The sequence below is a fragment of the Eurosta solidaginis genome, chromosome 4 (genome assembly GCF_040869045.1).
Source record: "Eurosta solidaginis isolate ZX-2024a chromosome 4, ASM4086904v1, whole genome shotgun sequence".
Classification (NCBI taxonomy): Eukaryota; Metazoa; Arthropoda; class Insecta; order Diptera; family Tephritidae; genus Eurosta; species Eurosta solidaginis.
The window spans coordinates 182,223,592-182,241,675 of record NC_090322.1 but is presented as its reverse complement, the minus strand read 5'-3'; the positions used below and the strand labels follow the sequence as shown (position 1 = coordinate 182,241,675).

Below are 18,084 nucleotides of genomic sequence, written 5' to 3'. Positions count from 1 at the left end.
TTTTAAAATTAAAAGTTTTCGAGTTGATCTCGAACGTCATTAATATTTTCCAATTATTATCCTAATTTCGAGAGATTTTGAGAAATGTACAGTTCTGAAATGTATATTCAACACATTTCTCCAGTTGACATCCTACATTGCATATCGAGCTGAGGTGGAGTTGAAAAAAATCTCCAAGGTGGTACCACCAAAACCAGCAGCTGTTTATTGTGAGATATAAACACCTGGTTGATAGCAGTAATAGCAGTAATGAAGCGTAATTAATCAAAAATTAATGATATATATTTTTTATTTTATTTTCGTGAAAATACTGTAGTATGGAATCTTACATTTGAGTCCAGTTAGAGAACCACAAGTTGGGAATTCAATTTTTTCAACTTAAGTAATAGCATTTTTTGCTGGGAGCGTGTCATTATTCTGTATTACAATATTCTGGGTGACAAAATTCTGTAAATTGCAAAAAAATTCTGCTTTCTAAAATTCTGCTTTTTCAAAATTCTGTTTGTTTAATTCTGGAACTCAAAATTCCGTAATCATGGCATGGCGTAGCCGGTGTTGGATCGGCTAAGGGTTATTTTTTTAAAGCGCGGCCGAAGGCCTCTTACGCAAAAGGGTATACTATGCAGAAGGACATCACCGTGGCGGTAGCCACGGTTATACCACACACGCGGACTTGGCATGGCGTAGTCCAGGGTTATTTTTTATAAGCGCGGCCGAAGGCCGCCTACGCAGAAAGGTATTCTACGCAGAATTACTGTGCATGGCGCACTTTTTCAAAATCTAATATATAAAATTCTTCTGTCACGGTTTTAGAGGCTTAACTCCTCCGAAACGGCTGAACCGATTCTCATGAAATTTTGTGAGCATATTGGGTAGGTCTGAGAATCGGCCAACGTCTACCTTTTTTTCGCTACGTGCCTAGGGTCTTGATATCAAAACGTGGACCCGGGTACCCCTAGAATGTGTTTATACAATATGGATACCAAATGAAAGCTGTTGATGAGTGCTATAGTACGGGATAATTTTCATACAACTGGGAGGGTCTCGAGATATAGCCCAAAACGTGGACCCGGGTACCCCTAGAATGTGTTTATACAATATGGATATCAAATTCAAACTGTTGATGAATGCTATAGTACAGGATAATTTTCATACAACTGGGAGGCTAGGGTCTCGAGATATAGGCCAAAACGTGGACCCGGGTACCCCTAGAATGTGTATACAATATGGATATCAAATTCAAACTGTTGATGAGTGATTTAGTAGAGGATAATTTTCATACCCCTGGGTGACTAGGGTCTGGAGATATAGGCCAAACGTGGGCCCGTGAACGCCTAGACAATGTTTTTACATTGTGGGTATCAAATTGAAGCTGTTGATGAGTGCTTTAGTACAGGGTAGTTTTCATACCTATTGGTGACTAGGGCCTCGAGATATAGGCCAAAACGTGGATGAGGGTAACATTATGGGTATCAAATTGAAGCTGTTGATGTGTGCTTTAGTACAGAGTAAGTTTTATGCCGCTGGGTGACTAGGGTCTCGCGATCTAGGCCAAAACGTGGACCCGGATACACCGAGAATGTGTTTTTATATTATGGGTATCAAATTGAAGCTGCTGATGTGTGCTATGTAACAGAGTAAGTTTTACACCGCTGAATGACTAGGGTCTCGAGATATAGGCCAAAACATGGTCCCGGATACCCCTAGAATGTGTGTGTATTATGGATATCAAATGAAAGCTGTTGCTGAGAGCTCTAAAGTTCATTGTGATATTCGATTTAGTCGCATCAACCTGGCAAAACTGATAAATATGCATGCGAAGCCGAAATAAAGACAAGAATTAATAATACCCACATACCTATTTACATACGTTCTATTCGATTTGCCTGAAATTTCGTATATAAATTTGCCTATATTAGTATTTACGATGCTTTTTCCGGGAAGTATACCAGAGACGGACTGGGACTGGGACTGAGACTGAATCTCGGAGTTTGACTGGGACTGAGACTCGGAATGGGACTGGAACAAAATACATACCACCCTGTTGGACTGGCAATAAGAGATGAAGAAGAATGAGAAAAAATTGAGAGAAGAGAAAAGAGAGAAGGATACTGAGAAAGAGATAAAATGAGACGAAGATGGGGATAGATGAAGCGAAAAAGACGGAGGGAGGAGTGAATAAAAAGATTAGGAAAAAGTGTAGAGGGGTAGCGCAGAGCTAGACGGAAAAAGCTTATTAAAATGTATGCAGATAAACCAAATTTAGGGCAGAACAACGTCTGCCGGGTCTGCTAGTATATACATATATATTTTAATACAGAATTTTGTAATACAGAATTTTGAAAGCAGAATTTTAAAAAGCAGAATTTTGTTTTTAGAATTTTGTACATACAGAATTTCGACACCACCCCTTTTTTGCTTTATACAAAATTCCCTCTTTTGCTGAGTACGCTATGATTCCCGAGTTGCGCTACTGTTTCGAAGCAACTCTTGAGATTTTAGAAGTATGCCAAGTTATCAGCATTAGCTCTAATGTTATTCAAGCCCAAATGTTTGTTGGGCATATTCGACGCCGTTTGGAACGAGCGCAAATAACTGATAGATGAACTAGAGCTTAACGCTACCAGTTCGGCCGCTTAAGCTCAGCTTAAACTTCAGTTAATGTAGACTGAAAAACTGCAGAGTAAGTTTAAGCGTAGTTTAACTGACAAACTGAGTTGAACTTGTACTGAAAAACCGGACCTAACTTTTTTTACGTCCCACCTTATGCCCTTTTTTCTACTTCCTTTCTTTCTTGTTCTCTCCTTCTCTCCTGCGTACTCTCTCTTTTCCCCGGATCCTCACTCTCACCATCACCTCCCGAATTCTCCATCCTTAACCCATTCTCTTTTGCCCCTATATTGCCTCCTATTTCGTCTACCTTGACGCTTTCTCTTTTCCTATTTTCATCTTTTCCTTTTTTCGCTGGCTCTTTTCGCCTATCATACTCTTTTCCTTCATATCTTCGCTACCTCCTTTTACTCTCACCGTTTCTATTTCCCATCTTTTTCTCATCATTCACCGTCTTCCTACTACATAGGTTCTTCAAAAATATATCAGCAAAAAAAAATATTCTCTTAGGGTGGGACCGTAAAAGAGTTCTTAGAAAAGTTTCCTACTTTAAAAAGTTTTGTCTGAATAGCCGTTTTGTATGCGAAACCCCTCCGGCTAGCTGCTCACTACGTGCTTTATTGTTGTCGACACTTTGAGACTTAGATATAATTGCCACCTCTACCCCTACAGAAGTAAGTCTTGAGAGGCATGAGCCCTAGCCTATATCAGCAATGTGAATCTGCTTCGCGATACTTATTTTTCGATCAATTCGCATGAGCTTACCCTCTCGTCCGCAACACCCGTTAAAGTTTCTATCTAAAAGAAAAAAAACAGCCGAAATGGGATCCCCGCACAGCTTATACGTACACAATGCGCTCCAAGCTAGTGTTCTCTCAGTGTTACCACGGATCATTACTCTGCGCTCGGGTGTGCGCCATCGAATTTTTGAGGTTCAATTATATCTTCTCCAAAACAATTGTGATCCTGATCTATACCGTGATCAACACACGTCTTCTGAGAGCTCTCCCTACCCTTGTCATACAGTATTACCGAAAGTCTCAACTTCCTGTCTATCGTATTTTGTATCAGTGCTTCGCACCATTCAATAGGTGCTATCACCAAAAAATTCTCATCGACGTCCTCTAGCGAAAATCTAAGGAAACCAAAGAGACATGGAGGTAAGAGACTTTGGTTCCACATTGCAATTGAAAAGCTGGTTATTATCATGTGGATACACACTTTATGCAGGAAGGCTGCAACTTTTCAATCAGATGACTATTAAGATGCCCAGGTTTCTGAGTATTGTCTATAATTTTCGTTTCGTTTGATTCCATACTTTGCACAGTAAAAAACTACCGCTTATTTGGGTCCCAGCCCGCAGACCCATTGATGAACTCGAAACGCGAGAAGATTCTATGCTGGGAATATTAACCGCACACTGCTTTATAGCACCACAATGTCTATGCCATTATAAAATAGTTTGCGGTATTCTTGGAGACTCCCGTTTCCAGTTTTTACAGATACGGATGAGTTTCAGGTGTCTTCGCGCTTTAAGGAGTAAGAGTTGGGGATAATGTGTGCTTCCGTGGCCCAGTTGATATGAGCGTAATTAGACACAGAGATAAAGACTCAGTTAGTGAACATAAACCACACCGAAATAACAAAATCGGTAAGGAGGAAAATTAAATGCAATAAGAAAAGAGAGAGGTAAAGAAAAATATCTTTTCCTTTATATTTTTCTTTACCTGACTTAGCGAGTGAACATAAACCAAACCAGAACAAGAAAATCGAAGAATAAGTGAAGGAAAATAAAAAAGGAAAGCAAATGTATCAGCATAGATATTCACACGACTTCCTGAGGGAGCATTTAGTATACGCAAAAACAAAAAAAAAAAAAAACAGGTAAAAGGATTGGTAAGGGAAAACGAAAGAGTAAGACCTAGAGACTGCATCTAAACCAAGTTGGAACAACAAAGTCGATGAAAAATGAAATGAAAAGCAAACGAGAGAGCAGCTAGTATTTATTTATTGGAGTGCAGAGGCAAGAAATCCGAAGTGACGTTCCGTTATACTTTCTGGTCGTTGTAATGGTAAAGGTACAATGAAGAATGAAGCACAGACATGTCCATTACCTAGAACCAATCTCTGGTACCTAGAAACATTATTACCTCTTGAAGCAAACCTTATCTCAAAAACAGTTACATATCCCGGTACTTATTGCCCACCCTGCTGTACAATTACAAAACTTACCTGATTCACATGCTGACAATCGCAAGTAAATTTTGTGTCATGTGCTATACAAGTCACATTCTGCAATGTGGAACCTCCCCAAGGCGGTGGGATCGGTTGCAGTGGTGGAGGTGGTGGTCGCCAGCTACCACCATTATTGTTATAATAATCAGCGCTGCTGTAAGCTGCTTGCAGTGTAAGTAATATTGCTCCTAATAGGCAATATATTGCTGAGCTCATTCGCGCGGGATTGTCTTGGACAATCCGCCATAACCAATTATTTGGTAATATTTTTTGTTGGTGTTGCTTTTTGTAATTTGTGTGAATTTTCGTTGGTAAATTTTTACTTTCTTCTGTAATCAACGATGCGGCGGCCATTGCAAAATGTTATATATTATACAATTTTTCATAGTTTTAACATTTACTTTGTTTGCACAATAATTTTGGAACACTTTAGTTTTCAAATTTCCCAATATTTTTTTTTATTCTAAATTTTCCTATTCTTCGTTACCTCTAAGTGTATCGTATGGGTTGAGCACTTACGGATGACTGAAAAGCTGATAAGATTGTTTAGTTAGCTTCATTGTCATTTCATTGTTATTAAATACCTATGTTTGTATGTTAAAGTGTTGTTGTTTTTATTGTTAGATATCATTTTGCAGTTGCTATATGTGTTGGTGTTTGCTTTGTTGTTTTTATACATTGAGAGCAACTGGTTGTGAATTACTCTGATACTAGTTTGGGACCTAAGAGTAACTAGTCAGCCAACTGTAGTTTAACCATAAGACATATTTGCTATGAGATGAAATACGAGGGATAGGATTTCGGGAACAGAAGATACTAATATAGTCTGGCAATACTAACATTGATGCTTATGATTAACAAATCCTGCTGAGCAGAGCTCACAGAGTATATTAATTTTGTTCGCATATCAAAATGATCTGGGCGAAAAAAGAAATTCATTTAGCCATGTCCATCCGTCCGTCCGTCCGTGCGTTCGTAAACACGATAACTTGAGTAAATTTTGAGGTATCTTAATGAAATTCGGTATGTAAGTTCCTGGGCAATTATCTCAGATCGCTATTTAAAATGAAAGAAATCGGAGTATAACCACGCCCACTTTTTCGAGTTTTTGAAATTTTCGATATCATAACCAAAAACGGATAAAGCGATGAAACTTGGTAGGTGGGTTGATCTTATGACGCAGAATAGAAAATTTCTAAAATTTTGGGCAATGGGCATGGCACCGCCCACTTTTAAAAGAAGGTAATTTGAAAGTTTTGTAAGCTGTAATTTGGCAGTCGTTGAAGATATGATGAAATTTGGCAGGAACGTTAGTCCTATTACTATATGTGTTCTAAATAAGAATTAGCAAAATCGGATGGTGAACACGCCCACTTTAAACCAAAAAAATTTTAAAAGTCAACTCAAGTAATGAAATGGTGCAACAAATTCAAAAATAAAAGAAAACTTCAAAATGGGCGTGGCTCCACCCTTTTTCATTTAACTTGTCTAGAATACTTTTAATGCCATAAGTCGAACAAAAATTTACCAATCCGTGTGAAATTTGGTAAGGGCGTAGCTTCTATGCCGGTAACTGTTTTGTGTGAAAATGGGCGAAATCGGTTGAAGCCACTCCCAGATTTATACACAGTCGACCGTCTGCCCTTCCTCTTGGTCGTTAACACGATAACTTGAGCAAAAATCGATATATCTTTACTAAACTTAGTTCACGTACTTATTTGAACTCACTTTGGGGCGAAATCCGACAATGTCCACGCCCACTTTTTCGATATCGAATATTTCGAAAAATGAAAAAAATTCCATATACCAAGTACGAAAAAAGGGATGAAACATGAGGAATACTGGTATATATGTAATCTTGGTATTACATATATAAATAAATTAGCGTTACCCAACAGATGATGTTCTGGGTCACCCTGGTCCATATTTTGGGCGATATCTCGAAAACGCCTTCACATATACAACTAAGACCACTCCCTAATGGATGGCAAAACAAGAGTGTTTCGGTGAATTCATTTCTTCATATGGCAAACCATAAATCCTTGCCGTTGATCGGGCGTCATGGCTCTGGCTCGGTCGCCATAAAGATTGCCTAAAATCCGTGTTTCGAACACGAAAATAGCAATGACAATTTCTTCAGTCAAATTCTTCCTTTATTTTCGATAACTTCAGAAAAACTTCTATGTATTTTGTAACAAAAAACTATGCAAACCAATCTCAAAAACGTTTTCGAAAAATTCGAAACAATTTCAATTCAGCGTTTCAGAATTTTGAAAATTACAATTGAAGTTCAGTATATCCAATTTAATATTTAGAAACATATGATTCAAGTCAAAAACTTACAATTCGAGTTGAGAAGTTTAATTTTGAAATTCAGAAAACTAAAACTAAGTTCAAATAATTGCAGTTCAAATTTTAAAATTTCATCAAATTACATTTCAGGTTCAGAATTTCTTTTTTGTAACAGGAACTATGAAAACCAATCTCAAAAACGTTTTCGAAAAATTCAAGAAAATTTTACGATAATTTCGAATTTTTATTCATCGTTTTCAAAATTTGGAAAATTACAATTCCAGTTCAGAAATTCCAATTTAAAATTTAGAAAATTATAATTCAAATTCAATATTTGTATCATGGTTCAATTATATGGTTGGCTCATCTGTACAAGATATGTCTGGCTGTGTGTTTTTTGGCTTTTAAAAATAAAATTTCGTAAATCGTTTTGTCAAATAAATTTAAAAAATTAATTTATTTTTTGTAAAACAAGTTTCCGGAAATGTATCTGTGTGGGGAATTTCTTTTCTAGCTTCTGAGGATGCCAACGAATGCAAAGTGACTTTGTCCTGCCCTAAAATTGGTTTGCCTACATTAAAAATCGAGTCCCGCTTCCCTTCTTTCTCTATATCATTTTCGTCTACGTTATCCTCCATTTTTCTTGTTCATCCCTTATTCCATTTATCTCCCTCCCACTCCCACTCGCACTCTCTTTCTCACTCCCACTCCTACTCCTTTTCCCACTGCTACTCCCACACCAACTCTCACTCCCACTGCTCCCCTATCAAGTATGCAATCTCTTTAATACATTTTGGATATCTTTTTCAAATAATTAAGGTGATAAAGCGAATTTAAATTTTTTCTAATAGGGGCGTGGCATTGCCGTTTTTTCCAAAAAAATTCTTTCTAAACCATCCTTTAACCACAACGAACGAAAAAAAAAAAATGTTAGAAATCGGGCGAGCCGTTTTTGAGTTTTACCGAGATTATGTGAGTTTAGATAGACAAGTCTAGTCTTTTTCGGAATACTTTAATATGAGCTCGGTTTGACACTGCCTGGTGTAAATAAAATGTATTGGTCTTTGTGTAAAATTTTTAAATAGTATGATTATTTATATGTTTATCTATTCAGCGCGTCAACGGTTTATTTGTTATCTTATCGTTCATTCTTTGTTGACATAATGAGTCTGAAATACGGGTAAATTTTGCTTTTCGTGGTTCTTATTATTGTCAAACGCTGTTATTCAACATTTTACTTTTTATGCATATTAGTAAATTATACGAGCTATTGGCAACTTGGGACCCTTTTCACCATTTCTTCGTATGTAAGAATTTATCTCGAAGATAGTAATCCTACAGATACCTTCATTTGCATTTTCGTTTTCACCAACAAAGAGTGACCAACTCCCCAGTGGAATAGATAATTGGGCACATTTTGCAACGAAATCCTCAATTCGCTTGTCGGCAGCCCTCGAGGAAAAGATAAAGAAACGCTACTAACAACTTACAAAGCAATTTGTAGGTCGCTCATGTGCTACGCTTCGCCAGTTTGGTCGCCTGGCCGAAATACTGCACTCAAAACTGCCACGCGATGTCTTCTTGTGACCCCTGAACATCATATACATACATAATAAGGCAAAAGAGCTCATATAAAAGAGCATAATGAAATTCTGTAGACAGTTTTTGCTGCTTGGGCACAAACCTGCACATGCTAGCATACAAATGCTTGATCTAGCGCCATCTCCAAGAGGGATAAGGATACATCGACGTAAGCACTATGATGAGATCCGACACCTTCCTTCTTAGCAGTTTGATCCAGATAAGGATTAGGAGGTTAAGGCCTCATCTACACAGCGTCGGTAAACACCCTCGTTGGGTCGCGACCGGTAAATCCCATTTTCAATAAACACTAACCCTTGCAGAAGAAGAAAGAATACTATCAAGGAAGACAGACGAGCCACTCTGGCCCAACTTCATTATGGATGCTGTAACAGGTTAAACTATTACTTATCCACGCAATTCTGCTGCTATCTTCACGGCTATAAATTCCGCCTGAAAGGCGATGCAGTAATCTGGAAGCCTGTAGGACCTACTTATTTTTGGATCGACACAATAAACAGCAGACCCAATCCCTTCCGTTAACTTGGACCCAACGGAATACACGTGAATAGTATGTTCTGTCATTTCTGCGCCAACCCTCCGGCTCAATCGTGGTCCCCAGAAGTCTTTCGAAGCTCAGGCACGGACAATATATTTAGTTTGCCCGATATTTCATGGGTCTATACTGCCATGCCCATACGGCCTGCACGCAAGCTGCCCGAGGCCTTAAGCTTCGTAGCAATGGGTAACGCGATATTTTTGGCCAGTAGGTCTGCAGGCGGGATGTGTAGAATGGTATTTGTACTGCTGTCGGGGTAGCTTTTAGGACCTAAACTGACTTAATATGTTTTTTATATTTAGAGGTCTCCTATGTATGTGCTATCTTTCAAATTTTATATTGGAAACCAAGGCATCAACTTAAAACAAAGCTTTACAATGAATACGAGACCATTGTGTGCTCACTTTTATCAATATCAATAGCTATTTCAGCCCTACCAAAGGCACTCATCAAAAATCTTTGTTTTTCGGTTATTATAAATAGGTATGTCTTCCTCTTAGAAGGGAAGTTAACTGAAGGGCTTCAAGTTCTAAATATCGCAATGCCTACCGCTAGACGATGATTGCATATTATTGTATGCTGTCTGGTAATGAAAGACCCTGATTGCTTTGATTGAATCGATTTCTTTAAGAGTAATTTGTCATTTATTGGACATTGCCACACGCATCGAATTCAATCACCAATAGAAAAATCATATAAATTCCTTCCGTTTATTAACAGAATATCCCAGTTAGCATTTTAAACGCCTGAAACTCGAAATATTTGAATAAATGACATTAGACTTCCTGGCATAAATAATTTTGCTTTAACTTATTTTTCTGCTCTACGGGATCAGAGGGATTCCAACCGGGAAGCTCTGGTTTCTGCCTTTAATTTTAGAGGTGTTGTTTTTTTTCTTTACTTTGTCTCGGACTCTCTGCCTTAAACATAGTTTTTTATTGTTCGCTGGTCTCCATTTCTAACAATCAAGCTTATTCTTTATTTTTCCACTACCATTCTGGCTATGCTGTGACACGAATATGTACGCGGTAAAAAATAAAAAAGTCTCATACATACATACATATAAATAAATATCTTCATTGAGTGTGTAATGTAAACAACAAGTCAACGATCACTGATCCAAAATCACTAGCACAAACTCTTCCTAATAGGCTTAATTGAATTCGAGGGCTTTCGTGGAGCTACAATAAGCGAGCATAAGTAAAGCTATCACTGAAATACTCAATTTCAGCGCTGTCTTTCGTCGTTGTGTGGTTTTTTTGCTTGCAATGCATTTAATATTTGTTTATCCAATTAAATATTTGTTTATTGTATATTTTTTTTTATTTATGTGTACTATTTATGTAGATATGAGCTTTCACCGCTCCAGGAGGCATATAGCGTGGAAGGCAGGGTCCGAGAAAATTGAAAATTCTGATTGAACCTAAGCTGAACACAGATACGGTGGCGTTGATCAATTTTGCAATCAATCTCAGTTGAATGAGAAGTTGATTCAAAAATTTAATCATTCTTAATATCTCTCAATTAGGGCTGTGAACTGCATCCGGATTTTTCAACTATCCGGATAAACCGGGTATTCGAATAACCGGATAGCTAAGCAAAAAATCCGGCTATCCGCATATCCGGATTCGTAAATGGAAAATCCGGATATCCGCTGTTCGGATACCGTATGTCCGGATACTGGAATATAAATGTTAAATATCAGCATATCGGAATTGAACGAAGCAAACATCGAAAAATTATTCACAAAATATGTTTATAGATTATTAAATTATTATTAAGAAAATAGTTAAACATCATATTACATATTTCTCAATACGAGCCTTTGTTGTATTCACTGTTAATTGATTTAAATGCCCCATGAATTTATTGTTATTAATGTTAAATAAACATATAAAAAAAAATAAATGTAAGGCGCGATAACCTCCGAAGAGATCTAAGGCCGAGCTTCTCTACATGTTTTATGCCGACTCCGAACGGCATCTGCAAGGCAGATGAGTTTTCACTGAGAGCTTTTCATGGCAGAAATACACCCGGAGCGCTTGCCAGACACTGCCGAGGGGCGACCCCGCTTAGAAAAATTTTCTTCTAATTGAAAAACCTTATTTCTAAAATTTTGATGTTGCTTTGCCCGGGGTTTGAATCCAGGGCATACGGTGTGGAAGCGGGGCACGCTAACATCACACCACGGTGGCCGCCAAATAATAAACATATATGGTACATAAATTTGTTGCTTTCGCTGGATATCCAACAGTATAGCTATTAACCGGATCTTCATAAATCCGGATATACGGATAAATTCACAAACGAATATTAAGCGGATATCCATGCCGTCCGGATTTTATCCGTGTCAACGGATATCCGTATGGATATCCGGATATTCGAATATGCGGATAGTCCCAGCCCTAATCTCAATTTCACAATAAATTGTTATTATTTTTCTCATATGGAAAGCGAAGAGCGTTAAAGCAAAATAGACCCTGAAAGCTTATGGTGGCACGGAAAAGCAAAGCAAAAGACGTAATCGTGGTGTTGATATTGTGGGGAGAAAAATTCTTCACCGCCCAAAACGGTCGTTCATGACTATGAATCAAAGCAAAGTTCTGTACCAGAGGCATATCTCTTTAACATAGCGCCCACACGCCCACAGAACAGGAGGCAGGCGTGGATAGCGGTAAATTTTTTATGGGGAACTTGCCATTATATCTAATAATGCTTGGCGAATTTTGTGCAAAGGTGGGCAAGGAAGGGGTAGGCTCGTCAGTCGGTAATTTTAGCCTCTATGCTGGAATATTTCCCAGAAGGTTAAGGTTGATCGATTGTGGCTTTAAATAGGGTTATCTGCAAACAGAACTCGGCAGTATCCTGACCAACGATTACGTAATCAAATTGATCATGCCAATGTCAAGCAAATTTTGCTTTCAGAGACTTTTTAAGTAACCGACAGTTTCACTAGCTTTTCTTGAGAGTCAACTTCGACACTACTTACTACCCGCGCGGGCATTGTAGAGCACCTGTGGCTCGGAAAAACAACTGGTACGATGAGGAGTGCTACGCTGTCACGAAAAAGAAAAACCTACCTTCAGAATACAAGTTAACAGAAACAAATGGTGAGGACGAAAGAAAAAATAGTGGATAGAAATAATGCTCGAAAACTCTACCAGAATGACGGAAAGCGACAGGTTTTTGTAGTAACAATGGCCTAAAAATTACAAAGCGCGAGGACATGACGGAATACCCCCCAGCGGGTTAGGGGGTTAGAATATACCCGCGCTAGGTATGCCTGTCGTAAGAGGCGACTAAAATACCAGATTTAAGGGGTTTGTGTGGCGCAGCCCTTTCAGGTTGCCAGCGCAATACATAGCTTCTCCAAACCTAATTGTCAACCTCACCTATCCGTGGCGAATCCTGTTTCATTAACAGCCGAGGCTCTGGCGACCCCGAACACCTGATGGATCTAGGGGGTGGGAGGGCGGTATGGCCTAGAAGGTCATAACAAATCGTTCCCGAGATGGTCGGGCTTGGTACCGGAACGCATCGAATCTGCATCCGGTAAAGGACCATCAACCCGATAACACTCCCCAAGGCCTTCGGGGAGTGTCCTTATCGCTACAACAACAACAACAGGACGGAATACTGGGCGAGCTGTTCAAACACGTGGCAAGAAGTGCGTTAAATGCGAACGTCAACTCTTACAAAGAGTTTAAGAAACGAGCGTGTTCTACCAAATCCACAAAGAAGGGGAAGTCCTGAAGAATATACACTTTAAGTAAATCGGGGGAGCCATCTTCAGCAACCTTATTTTCTAACTCGAGTAGAAAGAAGTTTATTTCGGATAAAGAAAGTATATATGTAACTCGAATCGCATTTCCTGTCGTATCGAAATACGGAATAAGGCCCCAGCTTTAAAGGCAAAGCCATATGACTTTGATCAACTCTGATAATTCCGTCAGGATTGGAAAGGCCCTTGTTGTTGTTTTTGTAAACTTGGGGAGGGTTTCATGCAAGGCGACTCATTATCGCGGTCATACTTTGACCTTATATTGGTAATATACTATTTTGAACTGAGTGGGCAGTTGAGCAAAAAGGTTCCCACTAGTAGGACGGACTAGTATAAGTACCTAATCAGATCCGTTCTGATATTTGGCGCGTGATCATGAACGCAGCTTAGTTTAACCTTTGGGTATTCAATGGAAAATCTATAAGGAAGATTCATGGACCATTTTTGAAAGTCTTGTATTTAATGATGGGCTATATGGAAGCAGGAATGAAAGCTTAACTGCTTCGCAGGGTTGGTCTTCTTATGCGAATGTATGCAGGCATGCTTAACGAACGAAACGATATCATTTCGTTACGATAATCAACGCTAATAAACGAAACGAAGTCACTTCGTTTCGTTTATTAACGTTGATTATCGTAACGAAATGATATCGTTTCGTTCGTTAAGCATGCCTGAATGTATGAATGCGCTCCGGCCCAATAGGCCCTCCTATCGGCACACAACTTTGAAAGCAGGAAATAACGAATGGACTATGTCTTGGACTTAGTGCTTCCCATCGGAGTCAGTTCTTGCATCGAAGACATAACTTGCGCACTTTGTTACCAGACTACCAAAAGTTGGCCGAAATATCTGGACGGAAGTCTACAACGATTTTTTTATTTTGGATGAAAAATAAGATAGACGTTTGCCGCTTGAACGGGGAGGCATTCTACTCTAGAGCATGCAACATAAATCAACACAAAACCTGTTGCTATAATAGATGAGGTGGGGGGCTGCGCGCAATTGTGCTGGGCACTGAGCGGTCTTGCTGCTCGAATTCACTGTTACTTGTTTATTTGTTTGCTGCATTTTAGTTCGAGTGCCCTAGTTGAGTGACGATTCCCTGTCAGTAGAGTGCGATGGTGGTGGCGGCATCCGTTGCCAGCGGCATGCTGTGTCAGATCAACATTACAATGATTTAATGATTGGAGGAAATTAAATTAACGCGAATTCTATGTTTGCGCATTGCATTTCCTGTACTTGAGGCAATTGTCGAAACCACAAACCAAAGACAAAAAAAAAAAAAAAAAAAAACAGACAAGAAAGTCATTGGTGTTAGGGTTATACAGTTTGAGCCTCTTCGTATTAGTTGGATCTTAACCATCTATATTCTAATGCGAAAGGAGTTCAACATAATTGACGTCAACTCGAATCCAAGGACTTAATCACTTTATTGCTTTTACACAGTGGTTCACCTTTCCACACATTTTTTACCAATACGTCCTACTAGCTGGAGAGGCAGCATTGAAAGTGTCAACGAGTTTCAAAAAGGCCAAACTTTCCAGAGTTGGTAGCTCTTTAGTTATGGGAGGCACTTAAGTGGGCACTTTCAGTACCGGACAACGAGCTTTTATATGCTCCCGAAATTGCAAAAAATTATCGGAAAAATGAAACCTGCTTGCCAAATCACTGCCGAGGGGCGACCCTGCTTAGAAGAACTTACTTCTAATTGAAAAAACTTGTTTTTTTGAAATTTTGATGATGCTTTGCGTGGGGTTCACGACTCAGGTGTGGTAGGTGGAGCACGCTACTTCACCGCGGCCGCCGTATATATTTTACTGAACTACTTTTAAAACCACTAGTAAAAATCGTTTCAATAAAGGTTAAAAGGAAAAATCGAGGTGGCAACACGGAAATACGACGTAAAATAATTTACGTTTGAAACACATGTTGGCATATCTCGTAAAAAACCTAAGTGCAAACACCTAAATAGAAAGTCCTAGAAATGGGTAGACATTTTTCCCTACCGCTTCACTAGATAAAGAAGCGCACGATATTAAGGCATTTTGTCTAAAATCTCGCTGGGTTCCAAGCGCTCGGATAAGTGCTTGTCTTATGAAATAGCACATTCGTGACTTTCATGAAATATTGGAGTGTAATCCCCGCAATTTTGTATTTAAAATAAACTGGTATCCACACTTAGTCATAGTTGGGTGGTGAAACCTTATAATCCCTTTCATTGGACTTGAACATTAAGAAAAAGAGTTCCCTCCATATCTGAAGTACATTCTGGCCTTCGGTTACCAGATCGCCATCTTTGTTCCTGTAAAAGCTTACCCCGGTCTTTAAACCTAATTATGTATATCTTGTTAAAGTCTTTAACATTGAAAATTGTTTGCTTCACTGTGCAAATTATATTAAAGCGATATCGAGTAGCGGACCTGTGAGCTGGGGTATTTTAGGTTGTCAGCAGCGACTCCTTGTCTTTTCCCCTGCTGCCGGCAAGTCACTTGAGGATTCTACTTCAGCTGTGGTATTTATTGGCAATCGCTTTTACATATGCGGCAATGCTGAGATTACTATAAAAAATCTTCCTCCAAATTTTTAGGATGTCTAAGAGTCAGATTAAGTTACTGACTCTTTGTCATCCCCAAAAATGTTGAGGTAGTCTCATCGACGTTCTCTAAGCCGTGAGCATAGAGAGCATGAATTTAGCCTGTTATATTGCGAAACCATTAGAGGTAAAGCATAGCTCATCTACGGAGGCACCCATCGTCCTGTTCGTAAGCAAATATTAAACTTTCTTGGGATATGTATGTGCTCTCCACATGATCTTGAATTGTTGCAGCGATACGCTTCTGTCCAAGTCTTTCTTGCTTTATGGATCATATGCAATTTCTGTCTCCTTTTGATGTATCCCCAAACAGATTGGGACGTCTACCGTAGATTCATCGAGTGCTGCACCCTCTTTTCCAACTCATCGGCATTTTCCAGAACACTTCATGATGATGTACTGATGTGTGAGATTATTGCCTCCGGATTTTCTGCTTCTTTTCTCGTGGCTTTTCCGCCTGAAAGACACTACAGTGATCTGGCAGCCTTCTAGGATCTATTTATTTCTGGATTTAAAAGTTTGAAATGAGTATAAATTTTTTTTGGAAAAGGAAACAACATTATACATATATTTATTTAAAAAAATCATTAAAAAAAGTAAGTTGTGCTGCCTTGAAGCACCCTGTGTACAACTATAATTATTAAGATAATAAACTTTACTTTAATTGGTATAATTAATTTTTTGCATAATATAAGTAAATTAACAACGTTGTCAACAAATGCAATCAAATGTTACGCATATTATATAATTAAGTCGATTTTTCATTTATGTCAAATGTATGCAATGGGGGGGGGGGGGGGGGGGGGGTATTTGCTAAGTCTAGCAGTCGCTTTGTAAATCTCAAAGATTGAACATTTTAGAAAACTGTAGAACTCAGTTCAATGCAGTTCTTGTCATATTGTTTTGAACTTTAATTTTTTTATACACTGCAGAATTTGTTTTAAACTCGTTTTATCTCGGCGCAAAGTTTATTGAATACTCTGAAATTCAGTATTTTTTAACCAAAGCTCAGGTAGGGCGTTTCTGAAAAAATAATCAAAGCAAGGATATTCTGCCATCGAACTCTGAAATCGGTTCTTCTTAAAAAGTTTGAGGTAGAGCGAACCGACAGCCGAAATGTGTTCATATTCCACTCAGTTTAGATAGGCTTTATGCATTTATATGCAGCCTGGATTTTTGAACGAAGTAGCGAATCCCCCCCCCGCAAAAGTTATTTGAAATATTCATATTGTTAAGACCTGTTTTGAATTCATTTATTTATTATAGCACACTTTGCGGTTACAAACAAAGGGAAATAAAAAACTTAATTTGCATGCCAATAAATTGCAATTGAAGCACCGAATGGTTTGCATTGATCAACATGCTAGCTAACCGATAACTCAATTATACATAACCACTAGTGATGTGCGGTACCGAAACTCTAAAAAATCGCGGTTTTATTAGGTTGGCTTGTTAAAGTCCCGAAAATCTCGGGATTATTGGGCTTTAGTCCAGGATGGGTAAAAAAAAGCATTTTTAAATCAATTTTAATAATTTAAAACTTTTTCCACAAAAAAGCATTACAGTAGGGGACATAAAAATTTTAGAAATCGGTGGCAAGATTTTTGTTATTGGCTTCTAAGGGGTTTCATTGCACAGAACCTTAATTTGAATACAGATTTTCGAAATTGATTGAGATTTTCGACATATTCGTATCTTAAACTCCAACAAACTTGCTGTTTCTGCTATATCACATGCGGACAAAAATAAATAAATAAATTTTGTTACCAAAACAGGACTATACTCTCTCGAAGGTTTCGACGTGGTGAATCCGAATCTGAGTCAAAACAATCCGAACACTGCAAGTTACTGAGATATTCGAACCTAAAAATGCAAAAAACACCTTTTAGCTAGATACACTTGAAGTCACGCAACTTCTAGAAGTTTTTTTTCGATAATTAATTCTCCCGAAAGTACCATGTTTTTAAAATCGAGCTTTTAGAATGTTTTGTTTTGCTTCAGAGAAATCGTCTATTGAAGGTACTGAGTTTGGCCATTTTTCTCAAAAACCATAAATGAATCTATCATCATCATCATTAATTGGTGCTTCAACGCCTAAGCGATTTTAGCTGGTTCGTAACAAGTCACGTCAGCCACCCCCCTTTCGCGATAACTGACGCCAATTGAGAGCACCAAGGGAGATCAAGTCTTCCTCCACCTGCCTGTTGTTATTGTAGCGATAGAGACACTCCTGCAAAGTTTTGGCGAGTGTTATCGATGTTGGTGGTCCTTTGCCGGATATAGATCAGGTACGTTCCGGTAACAAGCACCATTAAGGTAGAAGCCCGACCATCTCCGGAACGATTTAATATGACCAGACTGAACATTCTAGCCCATCCCGCGCCCCACCCCCTAGTTCCATGGCACTTGGGGTAGCCAGAGTTTTGGCTGCTA

General features: G+C 38.7%; 2 protein-coding genes across 10 annotated transcripts in view; one reads left to right on the top strand and one right to left on the bottom strand.

The window, feature by feature from the left end:
* Positions 1–18,084, top strand: part of hiw (highwire) — a 376,800-nt gene that overhangs the window by 82,576 nt on the left and 276,140 nt on the right. The window lies entirely within an intron of this gene.
* LOC137250748 (uncharacterized) overlaps positions 1–18,084 on the bottom strand; it is a 47,738-nt gene that overhangs the window by 7,101 nt on the left and 22,553 nt on the right. For all 5 annotated transcript variants that reach the window (XM_067784126.1, XM_067784127.1, XM_067784123.1 and 2 more), the window contains exon 2: positions 4,843–5,378. In XM_067784126.1, the coding sequence (XP_067640227.1) occupies positions 4,843–5,199 (357 nt within the window). In that variant the 5' untranslated portion in view covers positions 5,200–5,378. The remainder of the gene's footprint in view (positions 1–4,842; positions 5,379–18,084) is intronic.